This window comes from Heloderma suspectum, chromosome 14 (genome assembly GCF_057233095.1).
Source record: "Heloderma suspectum isolate Gila_16-S chromosome 14, 16-S_ref, whole genome shotgun sequence".
NCBI lineage: Eukaryota > Metazoa > Chordata > Lepidosauria > Squamata > Helodermatidae > Heloderma > Heloderma suspectum.
This window is the reverse complement of record NC_139471.1, coordinates 22,141,627-22,165,611: the sequence shown is the minus strand read 5'-3', so window position 1 is coordinate 22,165,611 and position 23,985 is coordinate 22,141,627. Positions and strand designations below refer to the sequence as shown.

The 23,985-nt window shown below is 44.9% G+C and overlaps 1 protein-coding gene across 1 annotated transcript in view; it reads right to left on the bottom strand.

Annotated features, from left to right (window-relative positions):
* DENND1A (DENN domain containing 1A) overlaps positions 1-23,985 on the bottom strand; it is a 296,658-nt gene that overhangs the window by 28,986 nt on the left and 243,687 nt on the right. The window contains exons 14-19 of the mRNA XM_084820777.1: positions 16,923-17,024; positions 16,336-16,423; positions 15,314-15,354; positions 13,157-13,228; positions 11,602-11,658; positions 4,514-4,645 (exon numbers count right to left, since the gene is read on the bottom strand). Coding sequence (XP_084676903.1) covers positions 4,514-4,645; positions 11,602-11,658; positions 13,157-13,228; positions 15,314-15,354; positions 16,336-16,423; positions 16,923-17,024 — 492 coding nt within the window. The remainder of the gene's footprint in view (positions 1-4,513; positions 4,646-11,601; positions 11,659-13,156; positions 13,229-15,313; positions 15,355-16,335; positions 16,424-16,922; positions 17,025-23,985) is intronic.

Genomic DNA, 23,985 nt, shown 5'->3' with positions numbered 1-23,985 from the left:
GCAGATGCACCCTTGCATGCAGGAAGGCAAGCTGCCCTTGGAAAGCACCATGGTGAGAAGCAACAGAAATTGCAAAAGGAGCCCAGCGTACCCCAAAGAGACTAGGGGCTTAGGCCTTGGAGCCAAGAAAGGGCAGCAAACAGAATCCTTTCCACACTGCCCAATTACTGCAATGAAAAGCTACAATGGTCATGACGGGGACTGAATGAGCTCATCCCATTTTTGTGGGGAACAGAGCACTGTGATGACATTACTTTGCCACGGCACAACTGTTGCCTAACCTGAGAGCATTCCCATGCCACACAAAGCAAAAGCTCCAACATCCAGGTTGCTGTATAGCTGCTTCATCCTTCAGCTGGATACGGCCACTTTGCCGGCGATTAACAACTTCTACCAGTGGCATGCAAGACATGCACGGCTGACTGCCAACTACAGTTGAGCGAACCCTAATGAGTTAAAATTAAATGTTGCCATTGGCGCGCAAGCCCAGCCCCCCCGCCCGCTAATCTGTCACTTAATGAAGAAAAGCGCCCAGCGTAGGACAGGCAGAGCAAGCCGCCGGCTCACTTTCAGCGAGCTGATTAAGGATGTTCAACCAACAGCAGCCGGCAGACCTCTCTGACAAAAATAAATAGACTGTATGCAAATGTGTTTGTCACTCTGACAGCACATCTCAATTAAGGCATCTTGCTGGAGCTGGTGGGCTGCAGAGCTGCCGCAGCCACAGCAAGCCAGCCTGCGCTGCTGATACGGAGGGCTCGACCCTCATCGGCATACATGCATTTTTTGAAAACGGATCCCGCTTCCCCTCATGCTGCACCTCACTATGACATGAGCAGACATGGAAAGCGAGAAATAACTGAGGATCCAGGGGAGGGGAGCACCCCTCCTTCATCCCCCTCTCATTCTGGAGATGGGCAAACAATTCTAATTTCACCTGGATTTTCTTTTCTTTTACTTATTCACATGAAGAAGTTAAAAGTGGGTATGAATTCGTCTGTTTAATTTTCATTATTTTAAAAACAGATGTAACGAGGGCTTGCACTAATCTTTCATTTCCTACAAAAGTGCTTTGAGAGCCTCTAGTTTAAATATCTCCAAGCCAAGGACTGGATTGCCACACATCTGGAGTAAAGTTTGGTGAACAGCGACATGTGCAGTGTAAAGACATGTTTTTTAACATCTACATGAAACTGTTGGGGGAAGTCATCAGGAGGTCTGGGCTGAAATGTCATCAATATGAGGATGATACTCAGCTCTACCTCTTGTTTCCATCTGCACAACCCAGGGAGGCTGTGGAACTCTTGAACCAGTGTCTGGAGGCTGTTTTGGGATGGATGAGGGCAAACAAGCTGAAACTTAATCCAGACAAGACGGAGGTACTGTGGATAGAGAAACCAACTACTTCGGATGGAGGTTTACAACTGGCCTTAGATGGGGTTGCACTCCCTCTGAAAGACCAAGTGTGCAGTCTGGGAGTCCTCCTGGACTCTGAGCTAACTGGGGAAGCCCAGGTGGCTTCGGTGTCCAGGAGTGCTTTTTACCAGCTTAGGCTGGTACACCAGGTGTGGCCCTATCTGGAGAGGACGGACCTTGCCTCACTTATCCATGCACTAGTGATGTCCAGCTGGGACTACTGTAATGCGCTATACGTGGGGCTGCCTTTGAAGACAGTTTTAAAACAGCTTGCACAGAATGCGGGCACCCGAGTATTATTGGGGGCGAGGTGATTCGATCACATAACACCTATAGTGCGCCAGCTGCATTGGTTACTAATGTGTTTCCGAGCCCAATTCAAAGTGCTGGTTTTGACCTTTAAAGCCTGAAATGGTTTGGGACCAAGTTACTTGAAGGACCACCTTCACCCATATCAGCCTGCCTGCACGTTAAGAACAGAAAGAGAAGCCCTTCTCATTTGCCCACCCGTGAGAGCAGTCAGGTGGCTGATCACATGTGAGAGGGCTTTCTCTGCAGTGGCCTCACACCTTTGGAACAAGCTGCTATTGGAGGTCCACCATGCGCTGTCATTGCAAACTTTTAAGAAGGCCTTGAAAACATATTATTTTATCTTGGCCTTCTGTTGATATGACTGCTATTGTTGCTGTTCCTGCTGTTAACATTGTTGTTGGTTTTATTGTTGTTTTTATGGTTTTATCACTTTTAATATTTTAATGGTTTTTATGTATTTTAGTGCTGTAAGCCGCCTTGGGAGGGCTTCTGCCCTGAAAGGCAGCCAATAAATATTATAAATAAATAAATAAAGACAGGCATTAGCATCTTTTCTTAGAGACAGACCTTAACCCAGGCCACTGGCTAAACCAAAGCTGATACACACTGAAGAACTGGTTGTAACAGGAGGAAGCAGGGGCGGATAGAAACCATAAAGACCTACATGAATTTCAAACAGCCCCGCCTTCTGCTTTATCAATCCACCCTTGTAGCAGCACAAAGCCTTTCTGCACTTCATCTTAATCTTCTGTGGAGACGTTCCCTGACATAAAATGGTATTCCAACTTTTTTTTTTTATGAAAGGTAAATAGTGGTCTGGTGATGGATGGAGAAGAGGGAATAAAGGGGTTGCTATTGGCACGCTAGCCCTAAATCCTGTTAATTGTAAATGAACAATAAATAAGTGGTGGTGGGGTGCAGGTGGGGAGTTATATATTCTTGCAACACAAGGGTAGCTGAACTTGAACCCATGCAAAAGAAAAAAATGGCGCAGTGGCTGGGCAAACAAGTGGATTTCATTAGGAAACCCTGACGAGAGGGAGAAGGAGGTTTAGACAAAAGCAGCCAATAGGAAGATAGGCCAATGAATGATTGTGTCTTGTGAGTATGAAGATCTGAATTTGAAACCTAAGCGTGCATTGAAATGAATAAATATGGCACCACTCACTACCAGTGCTTTGAAAAATGTTACGTGTTTAGAAAATATTAAGAATAGTACACTTCTAGCATTACCATGAATCAGAGTCACATTGATTTCACTATCAATGAAGAAATCCTTTGTTAATTCACCTCCGCCCTTAAACATTTGAACGCCACAGACCAAAGGGTAAGATTAAAATTAAAATTAGGGTTGACAAATTGTGTGACGACATAAGGAGCATCTCTCACACTCCACTCCCGCTTCTCGCTTGGCAAAAGCAGCAGCTGGAAAGTTGATTTCAGTAGTTTAGCAGAACATTCTTTTTAATTATTAGCCCCTTCAATCCTGGCTGGTTTTACAAATACATTGCCAGAGCCATAATAAAAATAACCAGCCTGCAGAGCACCACAGTCAATACAGAAATATGGAGCACACTATTAAAGAGCCATTAATTGATTTTCCAACTTCAGTTCATTGCTTTTTCTGTTCTAAGTGTGCCGAGGTTCTTATTATAATAGCGGTGCTCACTGCTGACACCAATGATTGGGCTGGATAACAGAAGACACCTTAACTTAAACAGAGTCGAGGGGAAGGAGTGCACTGTGGCCCCCCATAATCATAGAATCGTAGAACAATAGGGCTGGGAGAGGCCTACAAGGCCATCCAGTCCAGGCCCCTGCTCAGTGCAGGAATCCAAGTCAGAGCATCCCCGACAGGTGGCTGTCCAGCTTCGTCTTGAATGCCTCCAGGGTGGGAGAGCCCACTACCGCCCTAGGTCATGGGTCCCATTGTCGTATTGCTCTAACAGTCAGGAGGTTTTTCCTGATGTTCAGCCGGGATCTGGCTCCCTCCAACTTGAGCCCATTATTCTGTGTCCTGCACTCTGGGATGATAGAGAAGAGATCCTGGCCTTCCTCTCTGTGACAAGCTTTCAAGGACTTGAAGAGCGCTATCCTATCTCCCCTCAGTCTTCTCAAGGCTAAACATGCCCAGTTATTTCAGACTCTCCTCATAGGGCCTTGTTTCCAGTCCCCTGTTCATCTTTGTTGCCCTCCTCTGAACCCTCTCCAGTTTGTCTGCATCCTTCTTAAGCACGGTGCCCAGAACTGGACACTGTACTCCAGATGAGGCCTAACTAGTGCTGAGTAGAGGGGAACTAGTATTTCCCGGGATTTGGAAGCTAACGGAACTGGCAGGATGCTTCCCCCTTTCGGGATGACGCACGGTATTAAGGGATGCGAAAAAAATCCCTCAAATATACCTTGTGAGCAAAAGATACACCAGCCTGGTGAGGCATGTAACGAAGGCTTCAGATCTGAGCCTCCTGCAGCCCCCAACACGACAACAAGCCATTGGAGCGAACCAGCAGGTGCCATGCATGCCTCCAGATTTAGGTGTCTTTTTGGTGGTGTGCAAAGACGATGGCAGTGTGCACAGCATCCCCTTCACACAACACAGACTGCACGTGAACTAATTCGCACCAACATAATTCCAGCTTGTTTGCACACAACCCAGAGCTGCTTGGTTTTCAAGGTGCAACAACATGAGACTGGGGTCTGAGTGTGCATCTGCCCAGAGTGAGCAGACTGTACATGCAGCCATTCTCTTCCAAAAGCAATGCCCTAGAGCCGCTCCTCTACCTACCTGTCCAAAGTGCACAGTGATTGGCCGCCTATCCTCTCGGAGTCTAGGATCTCTCTTTTCAGCCAGTGGGGAAGGAGCCATCCGTGGCACTGACTCTTCTGGCACTGTGGAGCAGCCATTCTCAGCGATGTCCTGTATGGCAGGAAAAGGTAAACTGCATGGCCAGGGGCACTCTTGATTAAGGGTGAGGGGCAGAAAGGAAATACTCGGGGATAAAGCCGACTGAACATTTTTGATGTTAGGAATGATGACAGCAACACTAAAAGGCATAGATAAAAGAAATAATTAGCATACAAACAATTGCCACACTCTGTTATTAAATTTGGAAATCAAAAGACATGCCACAGAATACTTAAAGGCTACAAAATTCCAAATTTGGCTGAAACGGTTCAAGATAAATAGATAAAACCCAGACACAAAAACCGAACACAAGGCAATGCTAACTTTAGCACTGGGAATAAAACTCCAGAAAAGAGCCAAGAGAGAGCCAGTGTGGTATAGCAGTGTTTGACCAAGGTGGGAGACCTAGGTTCAAATCCACACGCAGCTGTGAAGCCCACTGGGTGACCTTGGGCCAGGCACCGTATCTCCACCTCACCTACATCACAGGCTGACTGTAGGCTAAAATGGGTGGGGTCCTATGCACCACCTGGAGCTCCTTGTAGGAAAGGCAGGACAAAATGTCATGGAATTAAATTTAATGGCTCAAGCAGATTTGGATTGCTACCTGGAAATTGATGGACTACACGTGGAAAGAAGGAACAAATAGGGAGGGCCACTTTGGAGTTCTCTACCAGCAGGCAATCCAAAGTGGGTTATTAAAATACGTATGCAACACAATATAAAATAATAATTAAAAACATGTATTAGAAACAATTAAACAGCAAAACAGAGCAGTATCATGTGATATGAGACTCGGCTATGGAAAGGCCCCCTAAAGGATGGAGACTTCTACTGGGCTGCTCTCTGACAGCAGTGCAATTTGTTGACAGCGCACCCCACTTCCTTCCAAGAATGGAATCTGTTAAGAAGTCCAGTGCTTGTTGGTTTCCCTGCCCCTTGCCAAATATGATGGGGAAAAAAGTGTCTAGAAGGCTACTCGTCATTCTAACTTGTATCCAAAGCTGGTTGAAAACTGTATCAAAAAGTCTTCTAAATCCAATATGCTGATTAAATTAAACTTAGGAACAAACGGAGCTCCATCCTACTATGACTACGTCCATCTAGCCCTATATTGCCTACTCTCAGTAGCAGTAACTCTCCAGGGAATCAAGCAGAGAGGGGTCTTTCCCATCACCTGCCACCTTATCCTTTTTAGTGGAGATGCCATGGATTGAATCTGGGGCCTTCTGCATGCAAAGCATGTGGTTTACCCCTGAGCTATGGTCCCTTGAGGCCTTGTTTACTTCAGAAGCCATTCTGGATCTGGTGTGCAACCGTAATATGAAACAGTCCACATTCCCAGATTTGAAACAATGCAACATATTCAGGATATTCTGCTCCTGTTCCCCTTCTTTCAGGATCCCCCCTGCAAGACAGCTTCAATTTAAGCTTTGCAGTGTGCAAATGTATTTAAATATAATTGATCAATTAGCTAGTAGCCAGAGGGTTGACAGATTTAAAAGATACTTTAATCGGTTGCCAGTATGGAACTGTGCAACCTCCAAGCCACCAGCTCCGGCCTTTAAGAAAACTCAAGTGAACCAGTAGGCAGTAGCACATGGCTGATTGTCTGTGTGTGCACCATGTAATGAAAATATGTTGGATGAGGCAAGAATGGGGGGCAGACACAGCAGAGACAGGCAGGCAGGATCTCCTAGAAGATCAGAGAAGATGGAAAATCTAGGACAATCAGTGGTGGAACAAAGGCCTACAGCACAGAGAGCCTCAGCCTTAAACCTCTTTGCAACAATGCCAAGGAAATACTGCTTGGTAAATATATAGAGCACGCTGCATGCACACGTGACCCCGAAGCCAGCTGCTTTGATGGACCGACCTTTGACATGCCCCCTCAAGTTCTACTCTTGCTCAAACACTACAATGAGACATGTAAGCTGATAGCCAATTAGAAACTATTCTTTTGGACACAGGATGACCCAACACACTCAGGTCAAATGAAACAAAGGATGGATGGACCTTATGAAGAGCTTTGTCTGCTCCAGACAAAAAAACAAGAGACCTTACAGATTCAGCTGATAGAGCCACGGTCCGCCAAGATGGGCAAGAAATGTGGAAGAGGAAATTAAGAACTTGTTAAAGAGAAGCCCCTAGATAGAAACTTTGTATGAATGGTACAATACCACCTTGTCTTTGCAGAACACTAGAAAGTGGGACATTAAGGTAACAAGAGCCACAGATGTGAGAGATACACCTTTGTCAGAGAGATGGAGGCCACATCTGGCAGGAGCGAGCAAACAAGTTAGGAAAAGGGGGAAGTGCCTTGGTAGGTGGAGGCAGCAGCCCTTCTAACTGTGCAGCTTCTGAAATGGACTTCAAAGCACACAAATGCAGGATGCAAAGCAAACGACAGACATACTGGCTTGGTGACAGAGATGAAGAATTCTGTGAAATCCTTTTACAACTCTCTGGAGCATTTTTACATAGATTGGAACTGCGTGAGAAGGACCAAGGTGAAAGAGCGGCAGGTCACCAACCTCCATTACCTCTCACATTTTACTTTCTGAAAATCCTAATGGGTGTTCTTCTTTGGGCTACAGGTCTGACGTCAATTCCATTCCTCAGATAACTTAAGAGACATGTCTTCCATCCACAAAGGAGCTGTAAGGAACTAAGCAATGAGATCCCAAGTAGATTTTAAAAGGTACCTGTGGCACCAAGAAACACAGATAGATGATGGGTGTTTCCTCCCATAAAAATGAAACAATTTCTACCCAATGGATGGCACTAAATTTGGGGCTGTGAGGCCAGGGGGACAGGGAGAAGTGTCCAGTACTGAGCTCCAACTCTGTCCTGGGAGCAAGAATCGATTGAGATGTGTGCATTGTAACACAAGAGCTGGAGTGTTAAGCAGCTCTTCAGAAGAGGGAAAAGGAAAAGGCACCACTGAAAGGGAGAAAACAGCACAGGAGCGGCAAAAAGGTCTGGTGTTGTAGCTTCTGAGGGACCTGACTGGTTTACCAAGTTTTCACAGTAGGTTATTTCAACCCACGCTAGACAACCAGCCACTTGGTAATGGTGCACGCTCTTAAAACACACTGAGCAACTTCGGCAGACTTGAATGGGTCAAATTTCCTTTGTGTTGAGGCTCTTCCTGAGCTGACCACCACATTCACCAAAGCAAGCTACAACTTTAAGCCTGAAACACCCATGGAAAGACCTCACATTGAGAAAAATTAATCCAGGGGGAGGGGGGAGAGATAAAACACACTTAAAATGTTTGTTCCTATGTGGAATCTTTGCTCTGATATACAGATAAAAGTTGAACATCAACAACAACTTCCTAACTGCCTGGCCAATATGGCAATAGAACTGGCTACCTACAAAATACTGCAGAATTGCCCGCTATGGATAAGTATCTATCTGGAATACTGAAGGCAGTGGGCGTTTCTCTCCATCCTGGCATGGTATGTGGGCCCCAGAAGGTAAGAATCTGTGGCCTGGTGAGACCACTAGAATTCTGTACAGTTTCCATTTCTCTCTGTCATGTCCTTGATTCAAGAGTATCAAGTCTCTCTTCCAGCTCGTATAAGTGGGTGTTGGGGTAAACAATGGGATAAGAGCCCACTTTACTTCAGAGGATCCTGGTCAGGATTGCCCTGGTGATATAAAAAATCAGTCAAGATAAGGAACTTCTCTCTGCTGTGTCAGCTGTGCCCAGCTATGTACACATTTTCCCAAGGAATATCTGTTCATCAACACACTGATTCAGCACAGAACAAACCCCACCCATTGCACTGTGTCATTAAAAGGTCTCCTGAAAATACAGTGTTAAGGGTGTGGCAAAGGGACTAAAGTTCAAGGTCATAGTTGGAAGTAGCAAATAAATTAGTCACCTCGTTTACAGCTGGCCACTGATTGCCTTCCCTTCACAGAGCTCTGAATTGCAACCATTTGCAGGGCTGGAAAGCAGCATCCTCCCCCTCTCATTGCGCCACCCAGGCCTATGGGGTTGGGTTTCAAAGGAGGCAGAGTAAGGGGATGGCTTGACATGGGCCACCTCCTTCCAGTTGTGAAATGGGGCAAACAGGCTGCCTTTTACTTTTATAAAAAGTGTCATTGGGCATAAAATGAAGCTGCCACGCTGTTCTCTGTTAACGATCATTTGCTTTCAGTCATAAAGAGGCCGTGCAAATGATAGCAGATGCTTTTAAAACCCCAGACCACAAATGAAGAAGGGATGGGAAGGGAGCCCCATCCAATCTCAGTGATCATATTAGAGGAGGACCTTACATACACCAGGCTGACCTCTCCGGAGGTCAACTCGGCATTTCCCATTTGCAATTCAAACCCAGAGCTGGAGCAGACCAAGGGCAAAAATGGGCTCTTGATTATATTTGAGAGGTCATCATTGCTATGCACAGTCAGAGAAAGCTGCTTCCCTGTCTTCAGCGCATTTTAAAATTTCTCCCATTGTCGTACAGAAAAGCCACTCCTATTTGGCAACTGAGACCACAAAGGTGAGGCTTAAGGTTTGGTTCTTCTCCGGCAAAAGCTGGGGCACTTTTCATGTTAATGCTGGGAAATATACAGAGAGGTAGTGAGGTCAGATACAGGGCAGCCTCAAATCAGTCAGCGAGAAGATGGGGGAACACCACCACTTCTTGGGGGGTGGGGAAAGAGGCTCACTTCCTATTCTCTCTCTCTCCCTTGCACACAAGCAGAATTCTACTTACAAAAGTAAAACCTGTCATTAGTGAATGAAACCAAAGGCGATATCTGCAGAAGCCAAATGGAAAATGGCTCAGGCTGGGCTAATGGATCTGTCAACAGTCCCAGTTCAAAGGTGTGCCTAGAAAATAGAGGGCTGTTACTGGGGGAGATCTTGTTATTCGTCTCACCTCAAATATGGTAAAATCTCTCACTAACATTACTTCTCCACCATGTTGTGCTTGTCAGAGTGAAGAGGAGGAGAGAAAAAGAGACACGTGAGTCGAAGAAGAGCAAAGCCCACAGTACTTCAGAGGAGATGTTGAGGGTTCTCTTCCCCCTTTCAATAAAAATCACCAGGCTGAGAAGTAGTTTCAACGGTTGTTGATGAGGCTAAGAAAAATACCAGGCTGGGTGAGGGAGCAGAAGGCGGTGGGCATTTGGGACTCTGTTGACTAGGTTGCAATTGTTGGTGGAGGCTGAGAAGCATTAAAAGAATGGAAATCCAATTTTAAGGCAAAAAGAAGAGAGAATGATGGGGATAAAAATTAAGACAACTGGGCCACAACACTATAGTGTCTTTGGTGTATGTGGTGCTGGCCAGTCCCTATGTGGAACAGGTGGGATATTTTCCCAGCTGTTGGTCCTGTAGGGAGTGAGAGAAGTGGCTGGGGATGCATGAAATATGGAAAGATGATGATGGCACCTCTAAATCTAAGGGGGCAGCCTGGGAGCAGGACAGGCTACAAGCACAATGCCACCCTCAGCGGGGTATGAACCACTCTGTATGCGCTTCCCAAGGATGTGGGGGCAGCTACACAAAGGAAGCTCACTTATTTCATTTGTGGAGATTCAGATGAGCATTCACACATTCAAGATAAGCTTTTGTCCATGTCCTGGCACATCTCCTGCTTTCCCTTGAACATCCATGCACTCAAACATGCAGCCTGAGGTAGCAAGGGGCAGGATGGGAGTTTGTTACTTTTTGCTAGAACAGGTGGTGAGAATTTGCCCCAACCTTACATTATCTGTTGTGCCAGAGGGAGATGGGCCTGCAGGGGCAGAAAACTGGTGGGCAGTCCAGGGGTGGGCAACCCAAGTCTTGTAGGTCTCGCGTAGAACCTTCTGAAACCTCTGTCACACACTACTAGTGGCAGCCATTCCAACAGGGAGAGAAGTGGAATTATTGCACCCCCTTTGCTGAGACACCTGAAGCCTTTGGCTCTCCCTTCTCAACTGTCATCTAGCAGCAGCCATTCCATCAGGTGACCAGAACTGTTTCCATCCCAGCTGGTCACAATAATAACTATAACTTTAAGAATTTGTGCCTGAGGGTTTTTCTCCTTCTTCCTTCCCCATCCCTTTTCCTTATGTGCCTTGACTTTTAGACTGTAAGCTTGAGGGCATGGACCAACTTACTACTGATCTTTGTACGCCTCTCTGGGGACTAAAGAGGCTTTAATTAACCAATAATAATAAAAAATGATTAATTTTACTGAGTTCATCATCACTCTGGAGATATAACATCACCCTCCTGTTTTTTTATTCTCCCCACCCACCCCCTTGGACACTGTGTTTTGTGCAACTCCAAAGGTTGTTTCCAACATGCTAAAAATAAGCTGGTTCAATAGGAGACAAAGCCTCCCTTGCTGTGCAGGACCAGCACAGTTGCTAAGGGATGGTTCACCCATTGCCAATTTTCTACTTGGAAGGTGTTTCCACATAGTAAAAGTTACATCTGTGTCACACACAAGGTGTGAGCTCTAAGTTGGCCATCCCACATGTGCACATTTTGCTGCATGGATACAGAGAACAGGTATGTGTGCCATCTTCACGGTGGACAATTCACATGAGACTTTCATGCTTTTTTCAGCACAAAACCACTTCCTGTATAGTGAGTTGTAACAACTGAACTGGCCCAGAGACACTTGACTTTCCACACAGGAGAGAAATTGAAAAGGGAACATTTCAGTGGCTCCCCCATGAACAAGAGGCAGGCCACCTCCATTGGCTTTGCCTTATCTCATTTTTTATTTTTTTACTTTTGGTACAAGGGGCACAAATCCCACGTCAGACCTTAATGTATTTGGTTTTTGTCTGTGAATATTTATAACAGTGGGAAAAATCCAGGACAGCTGGTAATGCATTTTGAAGTGTGTTAACAACACAGCACCAAACAGCTCTCTATTGATCACATAATGCCTTTTTTTTCTGGCCAAGTATTTTTTATACCTTTAAAAAAAAATACAAACTTCAAGTACCTTTTGCTTCAAGCGGTTTTTCACCTCCTTTATTCCCATTTTTGCATGATCTTTTGCCTGCGTGAAAAAGGGAGGGATGGAGAGAAATTAGTTTTAAGTCAAAAATCCCTTTCTGGCTCCAGAGGCAACTGGGCTTGATTTCTTTCCATCAAGACCCACCTTCTCTGATTACTGAGAAAAGGAAGAGAAAAAAATTGGGCCATCAAGCTGAAGACATAATGGGTATAAAAACAAATACAGTGACAAGAGGTTAAAAAAACAATCTTTAATGAGGGGAAAAGAGATTTTGTTTGCTGAGAATACCCCCCTTCTAAAGCCTAGTTTCTTGTTCTATCCTCTAATTATTTTTATCTCTGCTGTGAAGTTACAAGGGTGAGAAGCCCAGTTGCTTCTTACCAGGGCAGAATCCAACCTTCAGCATCTCAGCAAGATATAGGAGTAAGGCTCATCAGCATACTTCATATGCGTATGAAGCTTCCTAGCTAGCTGTTATGTATCACCTCTCAGAGTGAGATTTGGAATGGGAGACCGGGGGTGGGGGGAGGATGCAGGTTTTGAAAACTATTCTAATTCATATTGGGTTTCCACAAGGAGTCTCAGTAGTATTGCCGTTAAAGATAGATGGTAAGTTTGAGAGAGTTCCACCAAAGTTCCCACTAACAATTTTCTGTCTGTGACATCCCATCCTACGAAGGAGGAAAGATACTCATTTCCAGTGCTTCAGTGTACGTCTTTGCCCTCTCTAATGTTCCTCTTCTGCATTGGGTTTATATGTGTGTTTGGCTGAACTCCCATCTTGCTGTAGCCTTTTCCTCAACCAGCACCAGTGTTTACTCTAGAATCTCTCTGCTTCTGGTTGCAATTTAAAGTCTCAGTATCCACGTGCTACTTATCCTCAAAAGTGCCAATGTTACATTTCTGTTTGAATGGCATATAATTACATACACATTTTCCTAAATTCCTTCTTTTAATCCTATTGAAGGTCTAACAGCACTAGGGAGAAAGGGGATGAATGAGAACTTTCACACTAGACCAATCCTTCCCTCCCTCCCTCCCTCCTCCCTTCCTTCCTTCTTTTGTACTCGGGTCATTTATTTTTCTCCCATATCTGAAGATTTTCCCCATTTTTATGCAAGCACCTTGGTGGTCATTTCAGTGTCTGACTTACAAAGAGCTAATAATGAAGCTTGCTACATTATGTAGCCTTTGAGTTGCTCCCTGAAGAAGGCAAATATCCCGGGAAAGTCTTTCAATTGCAATGAAATGCAATTAAAAACACTTTCCATCTATTAATGACCTGCTTTTTAGCCCAATGTTGTTGAAATGCCTATGGATTTGATTTATATACAGCGCATGTTCTGTAATATGTAGACCAGGGGTAGGCAACTTGCGGCCTTCCAGATGTTTTGGCCTACAACTCCCATCAGCCCTAGCCAGTATAGCCAATGGTGAGGGATCATGGGAACTGTAGAGCACAGACCATCCGGTGGGCTTAAAACAACCTCCCACTATTCCCATATACACTTGGTTCAAGCTATGCAACTCTGACACTTACAAACTTGTAGACTGTCTTCATGGCAGGGTTTGCTTTTGTCTTGACTGTATTCAATATGGCACCACTTCCTTTCTACATGGGAAATGGAACAAAGCAGTAAAGTGTTACTGGAGCAGAAGTGCCATTATAACACTTAGTTCTGAATGCAAAGGAGCAGATCTCTTATTTCTGTGAAAGCATTTAACATAATTTCCACCGATTGCTATAGGGCCCTGGGTGCCAGGGGCATCCTGAGCCATACCATGGGTTCTGGATACATCACTTACAAAATCTGAATGTTTAAAGAGCAAGCAGGGTGAAAATTTAGATATTAGCATCTGATTTTGTTTTGAATAATCAGATATTTGCTCTTCAATGTTTGCTCAGTTCATACCTAAATTTTACAATGTGGGAAGGCTACATCTGTTAAACATGGAAGGGCTGCTGGGTTTTCAAAGCTCAGTCAGGAAAGAATGCCTCAGTCTGAATGAGATTTCCTAACAGAATTTTATTATATGAAAATACTTGGTTTTTTGCATGTCCAGAGTCTCTTCTCCCCCATCAGTCTGAAGCTGTTTTGTGCTCGGTCTCCTCTTCCTCTGAGGTCTGCGACTTAGGAGGAATGAGGGCAGGTGAAATCCATCTACAGATCATTCCAAAAGGCCTGAACTTCATGTACAGGAGACACCAACAAAAAGTGTGCAAGGCTCTGATATGTCAGACAGAATAATCTAGCAGCCCAGTTAGTGTTTTATTTATTTTGTAGTGCACGTTGACTTTTGCTGCATAATGCATTGTTTTGATGCATAAAATCTGCTGTGCACAAAAGATGGATAATCTGCCACTGCATGTATGCATACACAATAAAGGGCTGACCCAGGCACAGTGATATTTTTGAAGCAGTAATTAAGTTTGGCCCTATACTAGTTAATTAGAAATTAACAGAGAGACGTACTCCAACAAATCTTATTACAAATGGTCATGCACTTGAGCTCTGGACCTTTTTTTATTAATTCATAGTATTTCTCTTTCTGCAGCTCTTGGAACATTATTTGGCATTCTGTGAGAACATCAGAGAAGCCAGCCGGATATTTTTGGAGGACTTATTTTATTTCTTTCAGACCCCTTAGTGAACAAGGATGCCTGATCATCATTCTCTACTGTACAGAAACTCTGCCTGGGGTAAGTTGGGGCTCAGAATGTAATATGATAGTTCCTGCTAATTAGTTCTTTCTCCATTACTATTTTAAATGTGTGTAACATGAAGAGGGAGGGATCATTTAACATCAACTCCTGGGAACTATTTTGGATCTATTATTCATAAATATTTATCATATGGCACAGTTCATCTATATCAATTATGTTAAGAGTGGTACTCTGAAATGCAAAGAGGGAGCCTGCACTTTCAGCAAAAACAAAAACGATAGAGAAAAGCACCATTTGGAGTGCCAGCAGAGTTGGTGCAGAAACACCTTTGGGGGTGCAGAAGCACCTTTAAGCAAAGCTAGCTTTCAACAGAAACTGCTAGAAGCCAGAATAAGGAGCATATAGAAGGGGAAGAAATGGAAGCAGTGGCAGATTTTATTTTCTTGGGCTCCAAGATCACCGCAGATGGTGACTGTAGCCATGAAATTCAAAGACGCTTGCTCCTTGGGAGGAAAGCTATGGCCAACCTAGACAGCATAGTCAGAAGCACCTTGCCGACAAAGGTCTGTATAATCAAAGCTATGGTTGCAACGTATGGCTGTGAGAGCTGGACTATAAGGAAGGCTGAGCGCCGAAGAATCGATGCTTTCGAACTGTGGTGCTGGAGAAGACTCTTACGAGTCCCCTGGACTGCAAGGAGGTCAGATCAGTCAATCCTAAAGGAAATCAACCCTGAGTGCTCATTGGAAGGACAGACACTGAAGCTGAAGCTCCAATATTTTGGCCACCTAATGTGAAGAGAAAACTCCCTGGAAAAGACCCTGATGCTGGGAAAGACTGAAGGCAAAAGGAGAAGGGGACGGCAGGGGATGAGATGGCTAGACAGCATCACCGATGCGATGAATATGAACTTGAGCACGCTCCGGGAGACAGCGCAGGACAGGAAGGCCTGGCGTGCTATGGCCCATGGGGTCACGAAGAGTCGGACACGACTGAACGACTGAACAACAACAAGGCTGCAGGGGCACTTACCCTAACCGTCGACAGCCACTGGTGGTACAGCTTGTCACTACCTGACACAAAGAGACAGCACACAGGTGAGAAATGACAGCACTCATTCCATCTATCAGCAGACCCCACGGCACGATGTTGAAGGCATCTATTTCAGCCTCCCCCTCTAAAAACTCCACCATACGACAATTTGTGAGGTAGTTTCTTCTGAATTTGTCTTTTTTTAAAAGGGAAAGGGAGTGCTTTTTAAAAGTTTTGATCCAAATATAGTAAGCAGGTTTGTTTAAATCTAGCAAGCTGCTCTGGGGTTGTTTGTGTGGTCTTCCGCCTCCCCTCATGTTAAGCACCAAGGCTGCTTCCTCCCCTAGTTACTGCCCTGACTGCAGAACTCCTAGTTTGGCTTCAGGAGCAAGGTGGGATGAAGGGAAAAATACCAGCATCTCAGGATCAAAGAGCCACCTGTCAACGCACCACCTTGAAGAAGAACCAAAGCTGCCACACCTGACAGCCCACAAGCCCATAAGTGAAATCCCCAAGAGACAACACAATAAATCCTACAACCACTAGGCAAAACTATTAATTCTGACTTAAACTGCATCTGAAAGTAGCGTGCTTTCAAAATTTGTTTCTAGCTTTATTAATACTAGTGGCAATAATATTTTTCCTTTTTTCCTGGGTTTTGCCTTCCATGGCAGCTGGAAAGTGCAACAATAAAGCTATAAATATGCTTAATCCTGTGTGTGAGGTTTTTTTCGCTGTTTTTGTTTCTTGCTTTGTCCCCTAATGGAACTTAAAAACCTCACCAGCACAGCCATCCTGCAACCTAATTGTCTGCTCTATCTCAGGACTCAAAACCAGCCACAGACGAACCATGCAGCACATCCCTTGGAAAAAAAACTTCTATTACTTCCCTCTTTAAAGTTCTTAAACGTTTAGGGCAAGATTACTTTATTAAAAAATAAGCTGGTCCAAATATGGGCCATCTCCTTTTGCTCTGCATTTCTAAATGAAATCCACAAACTCAAGCGAGGCTTCCTCCTTACCAGCATATTCTCCCATGTTGATCTCTTCCTCAAAGACATCGCTGAAGCCTTCTCCAGAGTTGAGAAGATCAAGGCGGCCATCAATAAACTTCAGGAGAGGGAAAGGAAAGTGCATCAGGAAGGGGTCACTCAGGCCTTCCTACAGCACCAAAGAACCCCTTCCTGCCAATGTGCTAACACTTGCTTCCTTTTTCAAGTGAATGGAGGCCCCAAACAGCCACGTTTCGTTTTATTCGAAGGCTGGAGGGTCCACTGCTCAAGAAGCAAGCTTTCATTGACAGGACCTCCCAATGTAAAATTACAGGGCAAAACTTTCAATGGAGGTCTGGAGGAGGAGGAGAATGAAGAGTGCATAAAGTTTTACTATTCTAGAATACTGAAGAATGCCACAATGCTGTTGAAGATGGTTCATCAGCTAGACTGGGGGAAGAATAATGTAGAAGACACTCCAATTTGACCAATAAATTACACTAATTAGAAAACAAAGTGGCCAGCCATATTTCACAGCGCACAGCCCAGTATAGATCACAGTCCACAAAGGCAAGGTGGGGGTGAAGATTGTTCTTTCATTTAACAACCCACAATACCTGCTTGAAAAGCTGCAGCTGGATGGCATTCTGGAGGAACTGTCGCATGGCAGCAGACCGGTGGGAGACAAATGTTTCTTCACAGAAGGTGATGGGCTCCCCCTGGAAAAAAGGTTGGAGGAAGGAATGAATGTAAATGTTCCCAAATGCTCTGAAGAGAGAGCAATCACTGTCAATGAGACGGGACAGGCCGGATTAACCATTATGTCAAGTATGCTAAGGAGCAGGGCTCTCAGAATGTAAGATGTAGGTTTGCTCAGTCAGCATCCTACCTACTTGTTGTCAAATGCTGAAACCCCAATATTGGGTCAGAACTGGACTGGGCCGGAAAATGTCTGACATTCCTGAGGTTCAGACCCAGCACACAGTTTCGAGACCTGTGTGTGTGATCACCTTTGCATCACCCCTGGCTTAGTCATTTGGTGGTTGTCTCCATGGCTTAATCTACGAGATCAGAGATCCTGTCCTTCCTTCCTCCCTCCCTATCGCCTGTTCAAAATTGTAATACGTTTCAGGTGCCTGCCAGTGAAGAGTTCAACCAGGAATGTTGTCAGTTGTATGTTAAATCAGAACTTTTCTTCCCCCACCCTCCCATCGAAACTTAATTGAAAAAGTCACCAAGTCTTACCCCTGACACATTTAAAACATTTAACACTCTAATTCCAGATATGATCACACACAGTGAGTGGCGATAACTAGGAATAAAAGATGGAGCTAGGAGCTACTTAAACGGTAGGAATTTTTTATCCCCCCCAAAACCTCACTGGATGCTGCAAGATATATTTTCTAGTCTCTCTGTTTCTACCCTCCCTTTTTGTTCCTGAAGAGCTCACTTGCCCCTATACTCAGGCCACACAAAATAAAGGAAACGTATATATATCTTCTTCAGTAGTTACTACTGCTTTCCCAAATGACCAATCAGCCATCTGTACTCCTATACATTTTCCTAGGATTTTGCTAAACGTTTCTTTTTACCAATTTTTTCTTGGCTCTGGGGAGATTTGGCTACACTAAGTCTCCCCCCATCCCCCAATCCTCGTTGTTTAGACAGTGCCTACGACTCAGAGTCGCCAAGAGCGGGTATTTTTAGCCAGTCACTGTCCTTGTTTTCGCCTGGCTATTTGAAAATACAATGGCAACAATTACTGTCCCCTTCCATTGGCTATTCAAGAGCTATTTTTAGAGGCAGGATCCCTCTTCTCGGTAATCCAAGAATGAAGGCTCTCTCCCAAATCTAAGTACGTACAGGATCAGTGAAGCTGAACTCCCTAAAGAAACTCTGTCAGGTCATTCCTCCTAGCACTTCATTTCTTACTGTAATTTATCCTTCCTTCTATATCTATATTTGCTCTGCCCTGAAATCTCTCCCCTTCAATCTCTGACCTTTTTGCACCAGTTAATGGTGGTAACTCCCAACGACACGCCAACAAGCAGAGAATGACCAACACGTGTACTTCCTCCGGGCACGCAGAACAGGAGGCCTATAGTGTCGTCCCCCCTACACACACCTTTGCCATGTGGGCCAACCAATCAATTCTTCAGTTATTGCCCTGTGTTAACTCTCTAAACATAAGAGATGCTGGGGACCTTGGCCTGAAGTCATACAACCAACATCAGCTGTGTAGGGACTTCTTGGTGGTTATTCAGAAGCAAGGGGAAGGCTTTTGGCTCATGCTCAGAAGCAGTGTTTGCTAATTCACATGTTCCAAAGTTCAGGCATAAACAAGCAGGTTTCTAAGCTAAGCCCTAGCAAAAATATAGCCCCAGTCATAACTTAACATTTATCCCAGAAATACTCTGGATGCTATGCAGTGTTATGAACAACTTGTCATTTGTTTTGAATGGACCAAAAGAAAATGCAAATACCTGCTTGGCCTTTTCAAAGAGATTGGGCTTTCATCACTTAAATCTAGCACCCCCCTTTTTCATCTTTATTGGGGCAAGGGAAGCATTGTCTATTGAAATGAGTTACATTAATGGCAAAGTTGGCTACACATCTACCAAAGGGGCACCCAGCTCTTCCCCCAACCCATGTCCCTGGCACACTTAAATTTACACATTTGCAGCATAGCAAGTAAACACATTTATGGCATTTCAGAAGTGGCAGTAATAAAGAGTAATAATAATTAAACTCATGTAAAATTAACTCAGACGCCTTTTTACGCTCCAGTTAAAAAAAATGCACGCAGCCGTTTGCATATGAAGGCCGAGGGTTTGGGGGACAGGCTTCATAGCAGACAAATGGGCAAGGCAGCCAGAGGGCAGCTGCTGCTCCCGCTGCCCCCACTCCTGTGATTCAACTTTAGAGCAGCCTTCCCCAACCTGGTGCCCTCCAGATGGGCTGGAATGCAACTCCCAACCCATCTGGAGGGCACCAGGTTGGGGAAGGCTGCTCTAGAACTACACTGCTGTTCCTGTAAACCTCTGATCCTTTCTTGGTCTCCACCCCACCCTCCATATGAAAAGCAGAGGGAAGCCTTACAGAACGTTTATTTCTCCCATGGAGAAAAGATCACCTTCCTCGATTACTCCTCTTGGCTGTTCCCTGCCTCTCCTGGATCATATCACATCAGGGTCAAGTGCTTCCCAGGCCATACCATGTTAACCGCAATGTTCCTCCCCCTACCCAGTGGCAATGTGGTATCTTCTACTTGACCCCCACTTTGAAGGTGGAACTCTGGAAGTCAAACTCTAGCAGGCTGGCATTGAAGAGTTCTTCAGCTAAGCAGCCCTGGACTCTTTTTGGCAGGTGGCACCACACCCAAGGTGGTAAACTGAGGCACTGATGGTAGGAAGCTGTCTTAGGAAGCCAGGCTTGGCCTCACAGCTGTGAATAAACCCTTCCATGATTTAATCTGCACCTTCTAAGGGTCCGAACACGAAAGAGCCTCCATTCATCACCTGTTGGAACAGCTACATGTGTAATGTCAGGGAGGCCAGAGACTAGCACCAGCTACAAATGTTTAAGCGCTTGGCCAAACTGGCACCTGTGTCTGGTGTGGTCCTAAATAAATACCCCCTTGGCGAGTAAAGCAACTGCAGCCTGGGTTATATAGGGTGGCCAGCTACTGGGCTGGCAGGAACTGGATGCTCATGGAATCAGACTAAATTGTCCCCCCTTAGATTCATCCTCCAAGTAGAAAGAAAGAGGATAAAGGGACCCCCCCACACAAATACACACACACGCACAAAAGACAATCTGCACACACATCTTGGCCCAAACAGCAGGGAAATCCATCCAACACCTCCCAACAGGTCTGCTTGTGGGGGAGAAGGTCCTTTAATCTGGCCTTAATAAGACAACACAGAAGTAAAGTGGAAGCTGGACTAACTGCAAATGCAAAAGCAGCAGCTGCTGCCGCTTGGAAACAAATGGGAAAGGAAGAATGGATTGACACAGGTGTCATTCTGGCTGCCAGCTTCCTTTTTTCTAAGGTTGCTGCCACTGAAGACAATAAAGGAATAGCAGAACAAGGCATTTACCGCTTCATATCTGGTGAAAAATAACCAGATTTGCAGTGCAATTTGCATAGGCAACCATTTTCCGTGTCACTTTTGTGACAACACGGGAGCTGGTGCTGTTAATATTCCCCCTGCCGCCTATTCCAGGGATGAATTCTACAAACATTTCTAAATGCTGCATGCTCATAAAGCACCTCAAGGTATACTAAAGCCACAATGGAACTTTTACGTGTGTAGGAAAAGTATCTGCGACAGTTAAGGACACAACAGGGTGTAAAGGCCAGCAACGGAGATTGCAGCGATTTATGGTGCTGGGTCTGCTTATCTCAGACTGGATTATAAATTTTGCATATAAACTCTATTAAGAGGAAGAAAATGAATCTGCAGAGGAGTTTTGACTTGAAGGATTTCTGTTATGCAAAGAGCTATGAGTACCGGAGGCCAGAAAAGCAGCCCATAAAGAATAAATGGTCCACACATTCAATTAGACCCAACAGACTCCGCTTTCCTCTGTGCCTCAACTTTTTCTTTAAGTGAATATTTTATTTAACATTTTAGACCCCAACATATGATGAAGTTTTGAAATCCAGATTGACTAACCCCCTCTTCTGTTTACAATCATTCCCATTATCAGGAAATAGAGGAATTGAAAGAAGAGCCGAGGGACATCCAGACCAAACAGCCTGCTGGGACAATGTATCATTCTGGGTGTGTAGCACATCTGATTGTATGAAGCGTGACCCATTTAAGATCTTCCAATAAAGAAGATCCCACACTCTTTATTGGTACACCTCTTCACCACTAAGCAGCTCTTGGATTTAGAATGTCTTGCCCTAAGCAGTAAAAAAAACCCAGTTGCTGAGGGGAAACTGAGTCCCTCCCTCACAGGAAGCTGCCTCATAGCAGGTGAAACCATTTGTCCATGCAGCACAGTCATTTACCCTGACTGGGAATGCCTTCTCAGGGTCTCGGGAGGAGAATGTTTTTTCCCACCACTTGCTACCTGGTCCTTTTAACTGAAGAAGCCAGAGACTGAACCTGAAACCTTCTGCATGCAAACATAAGCTCTACCACAGAGGTCCCCAGAGCACCCACAAGCAGCTCCAATGTGAAGGGGTCCCCAATGTAGCACCCACAAGCACCTGCAAAACTTTTAAATTTTTTTAAATTCCATTTTTAAAAAATATACATACATGGATTTGTTTATATCCATAGCAATGAATACATATGAAATGCATACAACCTTCTAGCAATTATACATACGCTTCAAGAAAAGCAGACCAAATATCCAAATAAGTATCCATCTGAAGGTGATGTCTATATGCCACCCGTTTGAATACTGAAAGTGTTGTAAGGTCCTCAACCCATTACATTGTAGTAGGTGAGTGTTTATTCTTCCAATTTTGTGACAGCAGTCTTTTAGCTGTCAAAAAGGCTCAGACAATCCATTTACGCTGACCATTTGTTAATTCCTATGAAGTGGGTACATAATTTAAAAGAGCACGTACATCAGTGAATATTAAAGACTGTTCCAGTACAAAATTTGTGTGTAAATAACCTCCCCCCACAAAAAAGCAGCTACTGCACATTGCCAAAGCATATGTTTAAAAGACGCATTAGCTGTATTGCACAACCAGCAATTAGCCAAATTAGACAATCCCTTATTAAAGAGACATTGCGGTGTCCAGTAGACCCGAACAAAAGTTTTTGCTGAATAAAACACAGCCTCAGATCCATAGACGCAACAGGTAGATGCTGAAGTGGTGATCCACTGATTAGGCATCTTGTGGTGGTGCCCACAGCAGTCTCTCAAATTCCCAAATGTGCCCATAGGTCCAGAAAGATTGGGGGGCCCTGCTCTACCACAACTGAGCTATCTTCTTTCCCTAGAGACACAATGATGCTCCTTCTCTCCACATGCAGCAAAATACATGGTGACAGGTGTACAGCCCTCTTGGCTCCTCTTGCCCTGGTAGGTGGGTGCAGCGACCATGCTCAGACATGAAAATTCCATCTGCTAATTGACTACACAATGGGATTTGCAGCCATACCCGAGAAGATGGGCTAGGGGAGATGGCAGTCTTAGAAGCTGGAGTTCCAGTAAGGTTAATCAAAGGTGGTGATGGAAGGTAGCTGGGAAAAGGTCACATTTATCTGCTGTTGCTGGTGTAATGGTCTCCAAGGAAACCTAATTATCCAATGAAATGCAACATATTTACAATGGATATCTTATCCGTACGTGATCAGTGGAGGTCACCGGACTGGTGTCAAAAGAACAGCATCCTTCAGTGGCAGGATTTCTCACTTTGTTACAGCAAATCCTCTCTGAGCATGGGGGTGCTTAGGGGTGTGTGTGTGTGTGAGAATAACTCAAACCATAGAAGCCAAGACAAAGAAAGAACAATCGGCGAGCAGAAAACAACAAAATAATTGGAAATTGTAAGAAGCAATTGTAAGAAGCTGAAGGTTTATAAAACCACCACCACCACCAGGAAAGCGCACTCAGGGAAAGCAACAATTCTGTAAAAACAAAAGAAGAAAGGGTACAGGGTTTATGGCCCATCTCCTGCCCTGGGAGTGAGCCATGGCTTCTGGGATGGCCCCAAGTGGACAAGGGTGCCCCACCCCCACTTTGAATGTTGCAGTCTGTTTTTTTGTGAAGAATAATGTGGACTTTGTATTGTTGGCAAGTTGTTGTTGCCTCCCACCCTCAAATGAGGCAAAGAACACCAAATGAATCCCAGGCATTCTTTAAAGTTCTTGATCCCACTTCTTAGATCTTCTGCCTTCTCCGCACCACCCTCATAATTTTGCATGGTGGGCTTTTGGAGTTGGCGAAGGGACCAGTACTTGCACACAACAACTGAAGGGGTGCTTTTCTGCAAGGGTGTTAATATAAAGCCTGTCCACGTGTCCACTGCAATCCCCATTACAGCTTCCTTTCACACCTCAGCCACGGAAGCAGGGCAACATCACTGAGCTCCATCACAACAGGGAGGGGGAAAGTGTGTGTGTGTGGGGAAGCTACCATCTAATTAGATCACATGAGCAGAGAAGCATCTGGCTCAGAGCATGGCAGTTTACACATCTCCTTGAGTTGTCGTGGAGACAAGCACATGACCAGCTCAGCGTCGAAACTCTGGGGCATGAGTCCAAACACACTCCTAACACATTCTGACAGAGAGCAGATGGACAGCTAGTCGGAGGGCTAAAAGGCGCCGAGGCAGCTCCCCTCCAAACCTGGATGCATGCAACTATTATTTCCACCCTGTAAAGTCACACTTAGCTACCCAGGAATTACACACACCTTTGATGCCAGTACCTGTGTTAAAGCTGCCGTTACAAAAGAGTCACAGAACCTGCTAAATTCCAGACCTTCCTCCCAGTATGGCGCCCTCCGGGTATATTGTGGGATAGAAACCCAAAACACCAAGCCCAACTCCTCTTGTGTTCCTCCAGCACCTGCTACTCTGGCTGGTTTGAGTATCTTTTGGTCATGTCTGTGAGAACACCCTGCTCATCACACCGCCCATGTGCCAAGTTTGTAGAACAAATACATGCAAAAAAACTCTCTTGTCAACAAACCATGGCTGCGGAATTC